This window comes from Babylonia areolata, chromosome 20 (assembly GCF_041734735.1).
Source record: "Babylonia areolata isolate BAREFJ2019XMU chromosome 20, ASM4173473v1, whole genome shotgun sequence".
Taxonomy (NCBI): domain Eukaryota; kingdom Metazoa; phylum Mollusca; class Gastropoda; order Neogastropoda; family Buccinidae; genus Babylonia; species Babylonia areolata.
The window spans coordinates 12,653,221-12,668,309 of record NC_134895.1 but is presented as its reverse complement, the minus strand read 5'-3'; the positions used below and the strand labels follow the sequence as shown (position 1 = coordinate 12,668,309).

General features: G+C 40.7%; 2 protein-coding genes across 2 annotated transcripts in view; one reads left to right on the top strand and one right to left on the bottom strand.

Annotated features, from left to right (window-relative positions):
• LOC143295178 (solute carrier family 35 member D2-like protein) overlaps nucleotides 1–2,734 on the top strand; it is a 28,327-nt gene extending 25,593 nt beyond the window's left edge. Inside the window, exons 11-12 of the mRNA XM_076606750.1 lie at nucleotides 1,272–1,354; nucleotides 2,607–2,734. Of these exons, the coding sequence (XP_076462865.1) occupies nucleotides 1,272–1,354; nucleotides 2,607–2,700 (177 nt within the window). The 3' untranslated portion in view covers nucleotides 2,701–2,734. The remainder of the gene's footprint in view (nucleotides 1–1,271; nucleotides 1,355–2,606) is intronic.
• An 8,186-nt stretch (nucleotides 2,735–10,920) lies between these two features.
• Nucleotides 10,921–14,027, bottom strand: LOC143295154 (uncharacterized). Its single transcript, XM_076606726.1, has 2 exons — nucleotides 13,600–14,027; nucleotides 10,921–11,153 (listed from the first exon to the last, which is right to left on the bottom strand). Exons 1-2 carry the CDS (start codon nucleotides 14,025–14,027, stop codon nucleotides 10,952–10,954), a joined length of 630 nt encoding a protein of 209 aa, XP_076462841.1. The 3' UTR covers nucleotides 10,921–10,951.
• Nucleotides 14,028–15,089: the final 1,062 nt, after the last annotated feature.

Sequence of the window (15,089 nt, the reverse complement as noted above, 5' to 3'; positions counted from 1 at the left end):
CTGCTGCTGCTGCTGCTGCTACCTCTGCTACCACTACTGCTTATTATTATCAATACCATTATTATCATCATTATTAATTTTTCATTATTATTGATAATTATGATGCCACTTGGGATATGGATCACTCAGTGTAGCCGTCATCACTCAGGCTGTGAGAACAGTGCACACACCCAGCGATGTTGGGTTTATTGGAGCTATGAACTGTTATTAATTAACATGTCACAAGGAGGAAGGTGGCAGAATGGTTAAGACGCTCAGCTGCCAATACAGAGAGTCCGTGAGGGTGTGGGTTCGAATCCCGCTCTCGCCCTTTCTCCTAAGTTTGACTGGAAAATCAAACTGAGCGTCTAGTCTTTCGGATGAGACGATAAACCGAGGTCCCGTGTGCAGCACGCACTTGGCGCACTGAAAAAGAACCCATGGCAACGAGAGTGTTGTCCTCTGGCGAAATTACGTAAAATGAAATCCACTTTCATAGGTACACAAATATGTAAGCATGCACTCAAGGCCTGACTAAGCGCGTTGGGTTATGCTGCTGGTCAGGCATCTGCTCAACAGATGTGGTGTAGCGTGTATGGATTTGTCCGAACGCAGTGACGCCTCCTTGAGAAAGTGAAACTGAAACATGTCACAATTGACGGCTGGAGAGTTCCTTGCTCACGTCCACATGACTTGTAGAGGCGCGTCACATGATAACGTGCCCTCGAAGGTGATTGGCTCTCCGAATTTAAGAGCAGCAAAGGCGACCGAGAACGTGCGAAACAGCATGCTGGCTTCTTTTTTTTTTCTTCTTTTTTTTTTTCGACTATTTGCTTTTTTTTTTTTTTTTTTAATGTGTGTGCATACGATGGCACTTTATTGTACAGAGTTTGGTTGTAGCAATGGAGGACATCGATTGAAGAAATGGAGGACAGCACTTGTTTGCTGCTTCTGTCTATGTCGAATGCCTTTGGCGTTGCTCGCTGTTTCGAGTAAAAGTTAGATGCGCATGCGCAAGATCTAAGATGGCTGCGGAACTCTCCAGCGGTCTGTGGCGAATAACAGACACTGTCCCTTTGACATTTGTAGACGATTTAGATTTAAAGAAAAGTTCACTTTGTTTAGTTTTGACATTCAAGTCGTTAAACTTGTGTAAGCACCAAGGCATTAATTATTTAGTTCTTATTCCAGTTGTTGTTTTCGTTGTTGTTTTAAGTCTACAAGATTTTAAAAAAATATTTCTGTGGTTTTGATTTTTTTTTGTTTACAGTGATTGTGGGTTTTTTTTTCAGAATCTGTTCATCATATACGCCGGGATGTATATAGGCGGAGACTACGTCTTCTCGACGCTCAACTTTGTTGGAATCAATGTCAGGTAAAAAAAAAAAAAAAAAAAAAAAAATGCTAGTGACAAGTTGGCAATGGTTCTGTTTAAATAGATTTTGAAAGATGTACATGCGATGCACGTTATTTGCTTTCTCTTAAAAAAAAAATCAGTGGTGTGTGTGTGTGTAAAAATGGAAAGTTATTTAAGCAAATACATGAAACACTTGTGAAAACTGATAAGCATGCCATGATTCACCTGACCTGTGGTCGTCACCTGGATTCTGTGACAAACTCAACAGATAAAGATCTTGAGTTTATCATTTGCACATCAACTTAGGAACATCAGACCTGTTCAAGTATCCAAAAAAAAAGGTCAGAAATTGCAGACATTAAGAAGATTGTGTTGTGAACTTTGTTGGGTTTTTTTTTCTTCTGCATACTTGGGGATTTTCCTTCGATTAGGTCTAATTGTTATCAGTCTTGTGGCACTCTCACATAGTTTGAACTGCAACTCCCACATTGATTTAAATAATCGTTAATTGTTCAACAGTACACATGATTACAATGGAAACAAAGACAAAGAAGCATCAACAAGCTTAACTCTCTCCATACGAACGGCGAAAGAGACGACGTTAACAGCGTTTCACTCCAATTACCATCATCAAAATATTGCAAGCGGAAGGCTCTTATACTGAAGACGTGAATGTTGACAAAGGATACCATAATTCTGACGACGGAAGCAAAAGGTTGGGTCATTCAGACACCCACTGGACATCCGAGGGGTCAGTGTAGAGGAGAAGAGAGGACTGGCCGTACCGAGTTAAAGCTTATACGTTGAACTTCAATTTTAAAACGACGGCTGATGAGCCATACTGTCATTTGTTTCAAATAACTTTTATTCATAAACAGTAAGTAAAGAAATGAAACAAATAATTATACAAATAAGTAAAAATAATGCTGCTATCAATAGAAACAAATAATTACACAAATAAGTAAAATGATACTCCTGTCAATATTAACATGAAATTCAATTTAAACTCCCACATTCACTTGTACAGATAAACGAATGGGCTTTAGTCCGTTTTCATGGGTAAGCGCGTTGGTTTATGCTGCTGGTCAGGCATCTGCTTGGCAGATGTGGTGTAGCGTATATGGATTTGTCCGAACGCAGTGACGCCTCCTTGAGCTACTGAAACTGAAACTGAAACTCATGGGTGTGCACGCTGGCTATCATGTTCTTGTTTCCACAGCTAACCAAACCTTTACATGGATCAGAAGATCTTTAACATTCTTTGTTTCAGCGTTGTGGGCGCTCTCATGTACTCTTACGCAACGTTCCGAAGCAAGCAAAGGAAACCCGTGAACGCTAACGGCAGTGGTGTCACTACAGTATAGCGCACGGCAACTGCTTAGCAGTGTGTGAGTGTGTTGTGTGTGTGTGTGTGTGTGAGTGTGTGTGTGTGTGTGTGTGTGTGTGTGTGTGTGTGTGTGTGTGTGCGTGCGTGCGTGTGTGCGTGCGTGCGTGTGTGTGTGTGTGTGTGTGTGTGTGTACCGCCAGCAGATGAAATGTGAAATTTTGCTCTTCTGATGTGTGGGAATCAAGTTTGGGTACAGTGACATGTTGGGATTGAATTGTGATGCACTGAATAACCTGTGGTATAAATATGTTGGTGTTGACGTCTGCAGCAGCAAAGTTACTCTTCTGATGTGAGGGTAATGATGTTTGGGTACAGTGACATGTTAAGGCCAGACACTACAGTCAAATAACGACTTTTTTTTTTCTCTCCAACGAAATATCTCTTATTTTTGTCTACTAGGTGTATCATCACTCGTGGATCACAAAAAACAGTTATCTTAGATTTCTGTGAATACCCGTTGCAGTGGAAACAAATCGAAATGACCGCCCAAAAAAAAAATCAAAGAAATCGGGTTTGTGGTCCATGTGGTGCATGCAAACATTTTTTGTCATGTGGACTTGATACACAATGGCATTATCTTCATTTTCACGTGAGATTACATTGATTCTTTAATTATTGTATTTTTTTTTAATGAATTTTTGAAATTTTGGGTATTGCGAAATCCTCAAAATTTACAATGGGTAAAAAGATTGAAACCGCTATGAATTAAAACCCAGAGAATATTTTCATACATACTCACGAAAAAAAAACAACAACTTCAATAACATGTTATAAAACAATCATGCAAAGTCTCATGGTTGTAGGTTTACTCATCATTGAGCAAGCCCAAGGTATGTTGTCAAGGCCAGAAACTTGACGACTTGCGTCGAAATTGAACAAATAAACACTTCCGTGATTCAGCAAGCAAGCTTTATTGGAAGTTTTTTCATTGTTAAAGACATCTTTACAGTGGAAAAACTTATGCATATGATAGAAGAGATGCTCAAGAATCAAAATCCATCAAAAACCCAAATCATGAAAAATCATCATTTTGGTCTCTTTTGCACTGCCGTGTTTGAGATTAAACTGTGATGCATAGAATAACTTGTGGTATCTGTTGTACCTCTGTTGACTAGAAATGAGTGTGTGGAGGAGTGGGGTAGAGGAGGTGCAGGGTAAGGTGTGTGGTGTGTGTGTGTGTGTGTGCTGGAGCTCATGTACGTTTATATGTATTTGACTGTGCTTTCATGTCTGTGAAACTGCATGTTTGGTGCATAACTGTTATGCATGTGTGGGCGTATGTGTGAATGTGTGTCTTCATGTTTTACATTTATTTGCTTATTTATCATCATTGTTGTCTTTTTTTTCTTTAAAAAAATTATTATTATTACTACTGCCTTTTTCTATATTATAATTATTATTTATTTATTTATTTATGTAAGCTTATCTATTATTTATCCCCCCCCCCTTTTTTTTTTCTCAAGGCCTGACTAAGCGCGTTGGGTTACGCTGCTGGTCAGGCATCTGCTTGGCAGATGTGGTGTAGCGTATATGGTTTTGTCCGAACGCAGTGACGCCTCCTTGAGCTACTGAAACTGAAACTGAAACTGTTGGCTGCTCAAGTCTGCAGCGGCTACTGCACATTCACAGCGGCTAGGCAGCAGACAAGATATCATGTCATAAGATGACTGGAATAAAGTTTGACTTCTTAGTATTTATACTCAGAATGTTCTGTTCATGCTTCTGTACAATTGCGAATCTTGGCAACTTAAGACCAGGCAAGAGAAAACATAAAAGCGGATGTCTTTGACACCACTGAGACGCCAACGCAAGATCCTTGGCATCGAGTGACATGTTTATTTTTCTTTTTTCAAATGAAGAAGTCAGAGAGAGACCCCAATAGCCTTTCGATTCAACCATTGACGGGCGCAATAGCTGAATGGTTAAAGCGTTGGACTTTCAGGGGTCCCGGGTTCGAATCACGGTGACGGCGCCTGGTGGGTAAAGATTGGAGATTTTTCCGATCTCCCAGGTCAACATATGTGCAGACCTGCCAGTGCCTGAATCCTCTTCGTGTGTGTACGCAAGCAGAAGATCAAATTCGCACGTTAAAGATCCTGTAATCCATGTCAACGTTCGGTGGGTTATGGAAACAAGAACACATCCAGCATGCACCCTCCCCCCCCTCCCCCGAAAGCGGAGTGTGGCAGCCCACATGGCGGGGTAAAAAACGGTCAAACACGTAGATGCCCACTCGCGTTTTTACGAGTGACGTGGGAGTTGCAGCCCACGAACGCAGAAGAAGAAGAAGAAGAGGATTCAACCATCATCTGCAAACGACGTCTCCACCAGTTGTGACCTAAGGTCTGTATGCAGGATTCCGGCAACAAGAAATACACGCCAAGCCGTGAAATGGACACCCGTAGGTTGAAGAAAACACACAGACACGTTTGAACAGAAGCCGCAGATTACATGTGGGTGGGACTAATGACTAGATCATCAGGTAGATGGTTGTTGATTTCTCAGTTCTTGCTAATCATACTGGAATTGTTCGAGAGACAAGGCATTGACTGCTTTGGGGAAAAAGCTATTGGCGAAGCGACTGGTTTTCGTCCTTGTACTTCTTTACCGTCGACCAGAGGGGAGCATCTCGAAAATCCCAAAAGCTGGATGTGATTCGTCCTGGGTGATTGATTTAGCTTTTTACACACATGTACACGCATATATACGCATGTACATACACATACACATATGTTTTGTTGTTGTTGTTGTTGCTTATATATATATATATATATATATATATGTGTGTGTGTGTGTGTGTGTGTGTGTGTGTGTGTGTAGGTGTGTGTGTGTGTGTGTGTGTGTAAGCAATAACAACAACAAAACGAAAAAAGAAAAAAAAGCTAATTTTCACTTCTTATTCCAATTTGTTTTTTTTCACATTTTTCTACTTTTTTTTCAGTCAGGTATATCTTTTTTGTTTCTTTGTTGTTGTTGTTTTTTTGTTTGTTTTTGAACTATTTGTATGTTGTTTTTTGTTGTTGTTTTTTTTATTTATTTTTTTATTTTTTGGTGGGGAGGATGTTTTCATTTTATCCTACAGTCCCTACTCTTCACATTTTGGGCGTACCCGGAGACTCGAACTCACAACCTTCTGATTGAGAGAACGGTGATCAACCTACTGAGCCATGCAGGCACCCGATAGAAAAGACCAAAACTAATGTAGATCAAGATGAACTGTGCTCACAAGGCACTGATGAAGTGGAAAATTTAACCATCAATTATTATAGTCAGAAGACAAGCAAGAGGATTGTTGAGAGGGATGACAGGAGTGAAAGGAGGAGGAGAGACAGGAAAAAGAAAGAAAGAGTCAGATAGGCCGACAGAGAGTAACGCAGAAAATAAAAGAGAAAGACAAAAGTGGAAAGAAAGGAAGAGGGAGAGAGAGAGTTTAAGGGAGGAAACTGTGTGGTAAGAGCAGAGGTAGTTTTATTTCGATTGTCTGCCTTACATGAACAGGAGATGGGCCCCGCCATTTAGGCAACTATATACTCGCTTTAGCTGGGTACATGTGGTTATATTCCTGTGCAATCAAAAACAGAAATTTTCATCTAAAGACCACTGATTTGGTTATACATCTATAGACAGACATAAAGTGATGAAACCATGAACACACACTATTCAAAGACCTTAAATGGTGGAAAATAACTCATCTTGACCATGAATGAAGATCAATGCAAATCGTGGAAAATATCTCACCTTATCAGTGAATGAAAATCAAATAGCTGCTTGTGGGGGAACTGTTTCGTGTAAAATGCAAGTGGGTTAGGTCCAAAGTCCTTTCACTAGTTTCAGTTCAAGTTCACCCTGGCAAAACTCATCCACATTTTCAGACCTGTGTACCTTATATTTGTATTTGGTGTATTCTTGTCAAAGATTAGTGTACTCTTCCTAAAAATCATGTACCAAGCAATCATGTCCTATAGGCTGTGATTCCGTTTCCTCATGTATGCCTGTATTATTTATATATTGCAGATTTCACATTAATATTATCAATATTATGTATGTATGTGTACATAACTACATGCATGTATATGAATGTATATTGTGTGTGCGTGCATTTATATAAGTTTGTGTCTGCCTATGTGTGCGTATGTGTTAGGGTAGCTGTTAGATACACATGTATTGTTAAAATGTATGTATGCAGTGTGTGTGTGTGTGTGTGTGTGTGTGTGTGTGTGTGTGTGTGTGTGTAGTCATATTTTGGCGTGTTTATGTAACATAGATGTAATGTTTTATGTTAACAAAGCGTTTTTGTAAAGCACCTAGAGCAGATTTCTGGATAGTGTGCTATATAAGTATCCATTATTATTATTATTATTATTATTATCACTATTACTACTACTGATTTCAGTTTAGGCAAGGCAAGGCAAAAATTTTATTTCTTGTGCCCCATGGGGCATCGAAACGTTACATACATACATACATATTTCAGATATACCATAATAATAACAATGATGATGGATACTTATATAGCACACTATCCAGAAATCTGCTCTAGGTGCTTTACAAAAACGCTTTGTTAACATAAAACATTACATCTATGTTACATGCACACACCAAAATATGACTACACACACACACACGCACACACACACACGCACACACACACACACTGCGTACATACATGTTAACAATACATGTGTATCTAACAGCTACCCTAACACATACGCACACATAGGCAGGCACAAACTTACATAAACGCACGCGCACACAATACACATTCATGCATGTAGTTAACATAGTCAAGCACAGCTAATACCATGCAAACAATAAGAGTGATGCCAAAAGAACAAAGAGGAAAAAAACAAAAGACCAACAGGCACCGCCAGTTTTCATTAATAAATAATTCATCCTCATCCATTAACCACAGGCGTAGCTTTACCGAAAGGAACTACAAATGGAAGAGACAAATGCTTGTAGTTTCAACAATATTCTTTTGTTTTTTTCCCGGAAAACAATAAGTGGAATTTAGCCCAGCTGACCATCCAGGGCCAGCTGAAGAGTGTGGTGTTGTTGTTTTTTTATTTTTATTATTATTTCAATTTTTTTAACTCACTCGGTACGGCCAGTCCTCTCTTCTCCTCTACACATACCCCTCGGATGTCCAGTGGGTGTCTCAATGACCCAAACTTTAGCTTCCGTCGTCAGAACTGTGGTATTCTTTGTCAACATTCACCTCTTCAGTATAAGAGCCTTCCGACTACAATATTTTGATGATGGTAATTGGGATGAAACGTTGTTAACGTCGTCTCTTTCGCCGTTCGTATGGAGAGAGTTAACCTCTACTGTAAACAGCAACATGCAGAGTTGAAACGTAAAGCCAACATTCCAACATTAGCACTGTGAAACACTCAAACGGTGTCAGGAATTGACAGATCCAAGTAAGATTCTACTAGCTGGAGTCAACATTCACTATTTTTCACTTACCCAGTTTGGCAACTGAGTGGAAAATTCACCTACCAGGATGGGTTTTGTACTGACATGGCTTCTAGAAACATTAATGCACCAAGCCTACACACATACACACACACACACACACACACACACACACGCGCGCGCACGTATGTGTGTATGTGAGTGAAAGATGGGTGAAGAGTCACAGTACCAGAGAGGAAAGGTGGTGCAGACGGCTGTTACATTATCTCCATGAAGGCTGCTAAGATACGGGGCTTGGGTATACAGTTTAACTCATTCAGACACCCACTGGACATCCGAGGGGTCTGTGTAGAGGAGAAGAGAGGACTGGCCGTACTGAGTGAGTTAACAACCTATTGATATTATGCCGAACAGGCCACTATTTGCACAATGTCCGTTCATATGTGTGGTTCCTTCAGCAGAAATGTTTCCCTGAATACCGAATTAGAAAACAAAGGACATTACCCAAAAAGGGCGGCAATACACTGATCTATAAATAGTGTGGCCAGCCACTCTACTTTTAGAGCAGTGGTGGCAATATTCACATTTCTTCCCCTGTGATCCTTTTCATTCAGTTTCGTTCCTTTGACGGAGAAGTCGTAAATTTCTTTAAATAACATTGTAATATATACTCTATATTTCTTTCCCTGTCAAAAGACGTGAAGAAAGCCAGTCAAAGAGTGGAGGAGAAGAAATGTAGTGTATATTACAGTAATATCAACCAGTTTACAAGCTTTTCCGTCGTATAAACGAAAAAGTACAGAAAAACAGAATCAGCGATTAACAGTACTTTAAAACCTATAGCATAACCAGACGGATAAAATGCACGCTAAATGTCATAAATAGCTGTATTGTAAAGCAGACAAAACCAATTCGTTTCGTACATTGGTAACTGCTGTTAAACCCATAGACACTAATGTTATAGTGTTTATGTTCAATCCAAACGTGAACACTATTTTTCGCATGGTAAACATTTGGTGTCATTCACCGCTTTAACACATGCATTTGCCCACGCTCTATTTAATTTTTTGAACGACTTCTTTCGGCTCTTTGTGATTAATCAGTTTGTGTGTGCTCTTTTAAAATAAAACTTAAAAGTATCATGTAGCATTATTTGCGAATGATTAGGTCTCTTTTTATGATTGATATTATACGAGTTTTCTCAATGACAATTCTATCGATCAAGTAAATACTGAATGTATATGGGAGTGCCATAGCGAAATTTGCTAAAGCACATTTTCGCAATCAGAACTAGATGATTAAAGTATTTTAGAAAAAAAGACCACTCCTTGCAGGAATCCCAAGTAAAGCTTTCGATATAGAACTAATCGTACATCAATCCCCCCCCCCCCACCCCCCCAAAAAAAAGATTTTTTTTCTACACATGACAATGTGATTAATTTTGTAACAGTGTCCAACGTAATCTACCTCGTTAGTGCAAATTGTACATTAATTGTTGCTCACAATTCCCATTTTGAACAGCAGAATGTTTTTTGGATATATAGTAAGCAAACAATGTAACTCCCGTAATCTGCTGCAGTTGTTTTTCTAGCTAGACCCCAGTAAGTCTTGTCTATTGAAATTCCAAGTTTATTTAGTCAGAAGTTTTCACAATAAGGTATACAAGCAAACCTTTCAATCATATTTGTGTGAAACATTCTTGAATGTTTTTAAATTGTTGCCATTATTACAGACACATGTTCTTGAACTTCATCATAAATACATTTGGGAAAAATCCTTAGAAAAGATTTTACAGCTTGACATACTGCAACGCACTGATGAAACAGAGCTGGTGATGGTCCTAGAATATCCTGAACCTCTCTAAATGATATCATGGTATTGTCGTTCAACAAATCATGTATGTGCGTTGTACCTTTAACAGCTCATTCTCTAAAGTATATAACGTTATTCTGATAAGTAATCCTCTCATTATTCCAAATCCATTCCAATCGAAAATTGCCAGGGGTGCTTATTTTATTATTCAGAAGCCACACATTCAGCAATTCCCGCAAGAACAAACAGGGGATTTCCTCAAGACCTCTAAATTTCTTTACCCCAACAGGAGTTTAAAACGGAAAAATATCTTCCAAATATGGAAAAGTAAATTCGTGGAATCCACGACCATTTACATCCGTTAGAAGCTTCAGACAGGCTGATCAGCCATTCACACTGAAAAGACTGTTGTAAAAGCTTCATGTCAACCATATTTAGACCTCCTTTTAATTATTCATTTATAATTACGCACCTTTTAATCTTTCCAAAGGCTTTTTTAATTACAGTTTTTCTTTCTCCATACAATCAAAATCACTGAGTGTGAACTGGCTTACCATGCACGCTTAGACTTGGGACGGCGGAGATTTGTGGAATCGGATGACCTGTTAACATATTTCGATGGAACACCGTGCTCGCACATGATAAAAAAACAACAACAAACAACAACAAACAAACAAAACAAAACAAAAACAAAAGCAAACAAACAAAAAAATCACAAGTTCGGCACACATTTATTCACACACATGCTTTTTGTCCAGCCCTTGCGAAACAAACTGTTGAAAATGTACAACAAAAGAAAACATTCAACCCATGAATACATAGACAAACTTTTACTGCACCACAAAGCCAAAGGGAAGCAGAGACATCGGGGGTGGAAGTGCTCAGAGCAACATTCATCCTGAATGCAAGTTCGTTTCTGTGAGCAGCAACACCTCGTTGTTTCTGTACAGCATGCAGCACTACCCACCCTGGCTGGTGACCCCAGCATCAGTATGAATCTACTTCCTGTTGCCTGTCTTTTTGGCCCTGCCCAGCAGCTGCCTGAAGGTCTGTCTGTAGCGGGAGCCCATGACGCAGTAGACAACGATGTTGAAGGTGGCGTTGATGTAGGACAGGATGTCCGTGAACCAGGTAATTACAAAGTAGAGGTTGTGCTGACGTCGCCCGGCATTCATCTCTGGTAGAAACAGCCACGCCACTCTGTGGAGATGAGGACACGTTTGTCTCTACAGCTACACTAAACATGTGTCAGCCATGGCATGCAGAAAATCAAACTAAAAATTAACAATTAAATGTTTGGATGTGCAGTCATTGACATTCATATCAACAGAAATGGATAGCCTAACATGATAAATACAGGGCCTCTCAGCACGAATGAAATCCATGTGGGTAAATTATCACAATGATTACTTCATGAATATTACCAACAACTATGATTCCATTCTCCTTCATTTACCGATGAACTGCTCGCCAGATTTCCCCAGGTTTGCCAGTTGTATGTGAAAGCCTTGGTCTCTGCAAATAGTTTTCCTGTCCATTCTGCAATGCTGTCAGCCCATGTTTGTTTTTTTCCTGTCTGCTGCTTCATCTCCCTCCGTCAACAGTTCCTCGGAGGATTGTTTTAGCAAGGCCAAGTTGCCATACCAATGCAGTTCACTTTTCTTAACTGATGTCAACAGATCTTCATGTGGTCCAATGCACTACCAGATGGTTTGACACACTTGCTCACCGATGATGTGATAAGTGTATCAGATGTTGAGTATGATACAATAACATCTCATTTCCATGACTTGAAGTCGTCTTTCCAAATTCGCCATGAGGATCCACGTGTCTCGTGCGTTCAACAAGATGGAGTATACCTGTGCACACAAGAGCTTGGTCATGCTTTTCGTAGAGGTGGTGTTAGCCTTCCTGATATTGTTTGTGATCCATGGCTTGAACTTCCATCAGCTGATCCCTAGACTGCTGCTGCTGTTTCGGCAGTTATTTCGTTGAAAATCAGTTGTGAGGGCTTCGATATCTTCTTCAAGTAGTAGTGGAGACAATTTTCTTTCAGTGACTGCTTGGTATTGATCAGCGATGTCAGGATCTTTCAGCTTGTCAAGAGTGAATTTGCGATGGCTGATTTTTTGCCTATCTTTTTCGTCAATCGTACTTTACAGTTCATCATGTCAAGGTCGTGGTCACTGACAGGGTCAGCTCTTCGTATTTTTTAGCCATACTGATTCCAGACTTATTTTTTTTACACGACCATTGCCTATCCAGCTGTGGCTCTGACTGCTTGGGGAGTGTTACATCCATCGCCGAGATGTTCTATGCTCACCAAGAGTATCAACCAGAACAAATTCGTTGTCACAAATTCTAGCAGGCATAGTCCCCTGTCATTGGTGTTCTCGTTATAATCGGGACTGCATAAATTCCTCCAGGTTCCTGGGCATCTTCACCAGCCGCAACGTCTGAACGATACGGATACTTTCTTGTCAACCTTGTTGATGACAGTCTTAAACTGACTGAAGAATTCTTCTTCAATCTAGGCATAATCATTGTCTTATATGTGGGCATGAATTTCACTTCCGTGATGTTGAATTGTTTCGCTCGCAAGTAGATGATCACGACCCTGCATGAAACAGGGCAGCATCCCAGTGCTGTATTCATTGTGTTCTTGTTGACCATAAACCCCACTCTATGTATATGTTCGTTCTTTCATTCGTTACACCACAGTACATGCACATCTGTCCGTACTTCTCCATTGTTCCATCTAGCTTCACAGAGGCATAGGACACGCCAGGTCTCCCTATTCCATCTCATCAGTCATTTTCTTCAGTTTTTCAACCTGCCTGTTCTTTCGTTCCAGGTGGTGAATTTAACTATTTTTCTTCCACGGATATTCTTATGGTTTCTGTAACCTTTTTTTCCATGTGACATATCTTGGGCAAGTCATCTGGCAGAATCAATCCCTCAGTAGATTGAATCTTCATGTTGGGTTTACTCCCCACATGCGACAGATGGAGCTAGGTTGCACGGTTACCAGTAGTGGAGGAGAACCTGTGGCCTGACTACCTATGATATTATCTTTTGATCATAAGAACATGATTATTACCAAAATCTGCCTGTTGTGATAGAGAAATGGAAGATTGATGAAAAACCTCAATTCACTGGACGTGAAACCTGTAGGTGTTGCTGCCTCTAAAACAGTTTCATATGACTATACATCTGCTGATGTGTTATATATATATATATATATATATATATATATATATATATATATATATATATATATATATGATACGTGGGATGCGACTGTCGCTTTCTTTTTGTCACAGATACATAATATGTACAGCTTGTGAGCAGTGTACTGAGCTTCAAAACCTTGCCCTTGAAGAATACTTGTATTGATTGGATCAGATGCTTCATGATAATATCTAAATAACCAGGTAATTGGAATTCGGGAAAACCATACACGTGCTCCAGGTGGCAGGATAATAATCTGATCCACCCTCTTATCTTGGACCCAAACTGGTAATCGTGTCACCCCCCTTAAAAAAATAAATATGGATTTGCCTTTTATAATTATAGCAAACGTTTTACATGTAGCATTTAAAATATACATCCGATCATGACAGTTCCATGTTAATTCTGCACTCACCTGAACATAGTCAACGGGAAGACACAGATGACGAAGAAGATGGAGTTGTAGACCAGCATCATGGTCAGCGCCACCTCTCGTGCAGACACACTGCCACTGGACGAGGTACCAGACCGCCATGCTGCTGCCTGACGGAGCTTGATCATCGTCACCATCGTCGTCACCGTCACCACTACCGTCATCACCAGAGGGATGCCCAAGCCAAACACAAAAGCATCAAGGGAATCAACAAGCTGCTGATTGTCAAAGTAGAACTGACTGGGGGTGACGATCCAGAAGTCCGAGCCAGTCACAGGATCATGGGCACACACTGCGCGGTACCGGGTGGTGACGATGGAATACAGAGTCAAAACGATGATATTGATGATGACGATGACGGTGGTGGTGGTGGAGGTGGACAGCACAGTCTGGGAACGGAGAGGCTGCATCTCTCACTGGCGATCATGGCAGAGATGACTTGAGACACCCAGGTGAAGCCGTAGAATCCCAGTAGGTTGTGGTTGGCAATAAAGCGGGAGATGGGACCAAACCTGAAAAAAAATATATCAAGGCTAAATGTCCCATTGCCTTTCATGGCTATCGGGGCAATGAATTCATATCTACTGTATCCAGGGACCGGAACAGGAAGGCTGGGCCCAGTCCTCTCTTTCTGCCGTTTTAACCTTCCCTAACCTAAGTCAGGCATCCATGCACACCTGGTCTGAGTGAGGAGTTTCGAGAGTAAAGTTTCGTTTCTAAGGACGACGGGCGCAATAGCCGAGTGGTTAAAGCGTTGGACTGTCAGTCTGAGGGTCCCGGGTTCGAATCACGGTGACGGCGCCTGGTGGGTAAAGGGTGGAGATTTTTACGATCTCCCAGGTCAACATATGTGCAGACCTGCTAGTGCCTGAACCCCCTTCGTGTGTATATGCAAGCAGAAGATCAAATACGCACGTTAAAGATCCTGTAAACCATGTCAGCGTTCGGTGGGTTATGGAAACAAGAACATACCCAGCATGCACACCCCCGAAAACGGAGTATGGCTGCCTACATGGCGGGGTAAAAACGGTCATACACGTAAAAGCCCACTCGTGTGCTTACGAGTGAACGCAGAAGAAGAAGTTTCTAAGGACACAACACCATGACGAATCGCGACCTCGAACTCTGATCACTGGTGAACACCGGATCAGAAGTCCAATGCCTAACCGATTCTACACAGCACCTTCCAACTCATCATGGAAATGGAGTAAAAATTGTACTGAGTTGGTGATGGTAACTAATTAATCATCAAAATACCAGGTGACATTCTTGATGAAAACTAGGCTGTGTCAGCAGGCAGCATCTCCAAGAACTTCCTTTTTTTTCTTTCTTTTCTGTTCTTTTTTTTTTTTTTTAAAGATATTTCGTTAGAGGGGAGGAGGAGTGGAGGAGGGGGCGGGGGAAGGGGGGAGGGGAGGGTTGGACACACGCTACGAACGCCAGCGTCAAGCATCACCACTTTGTTTTTCAGT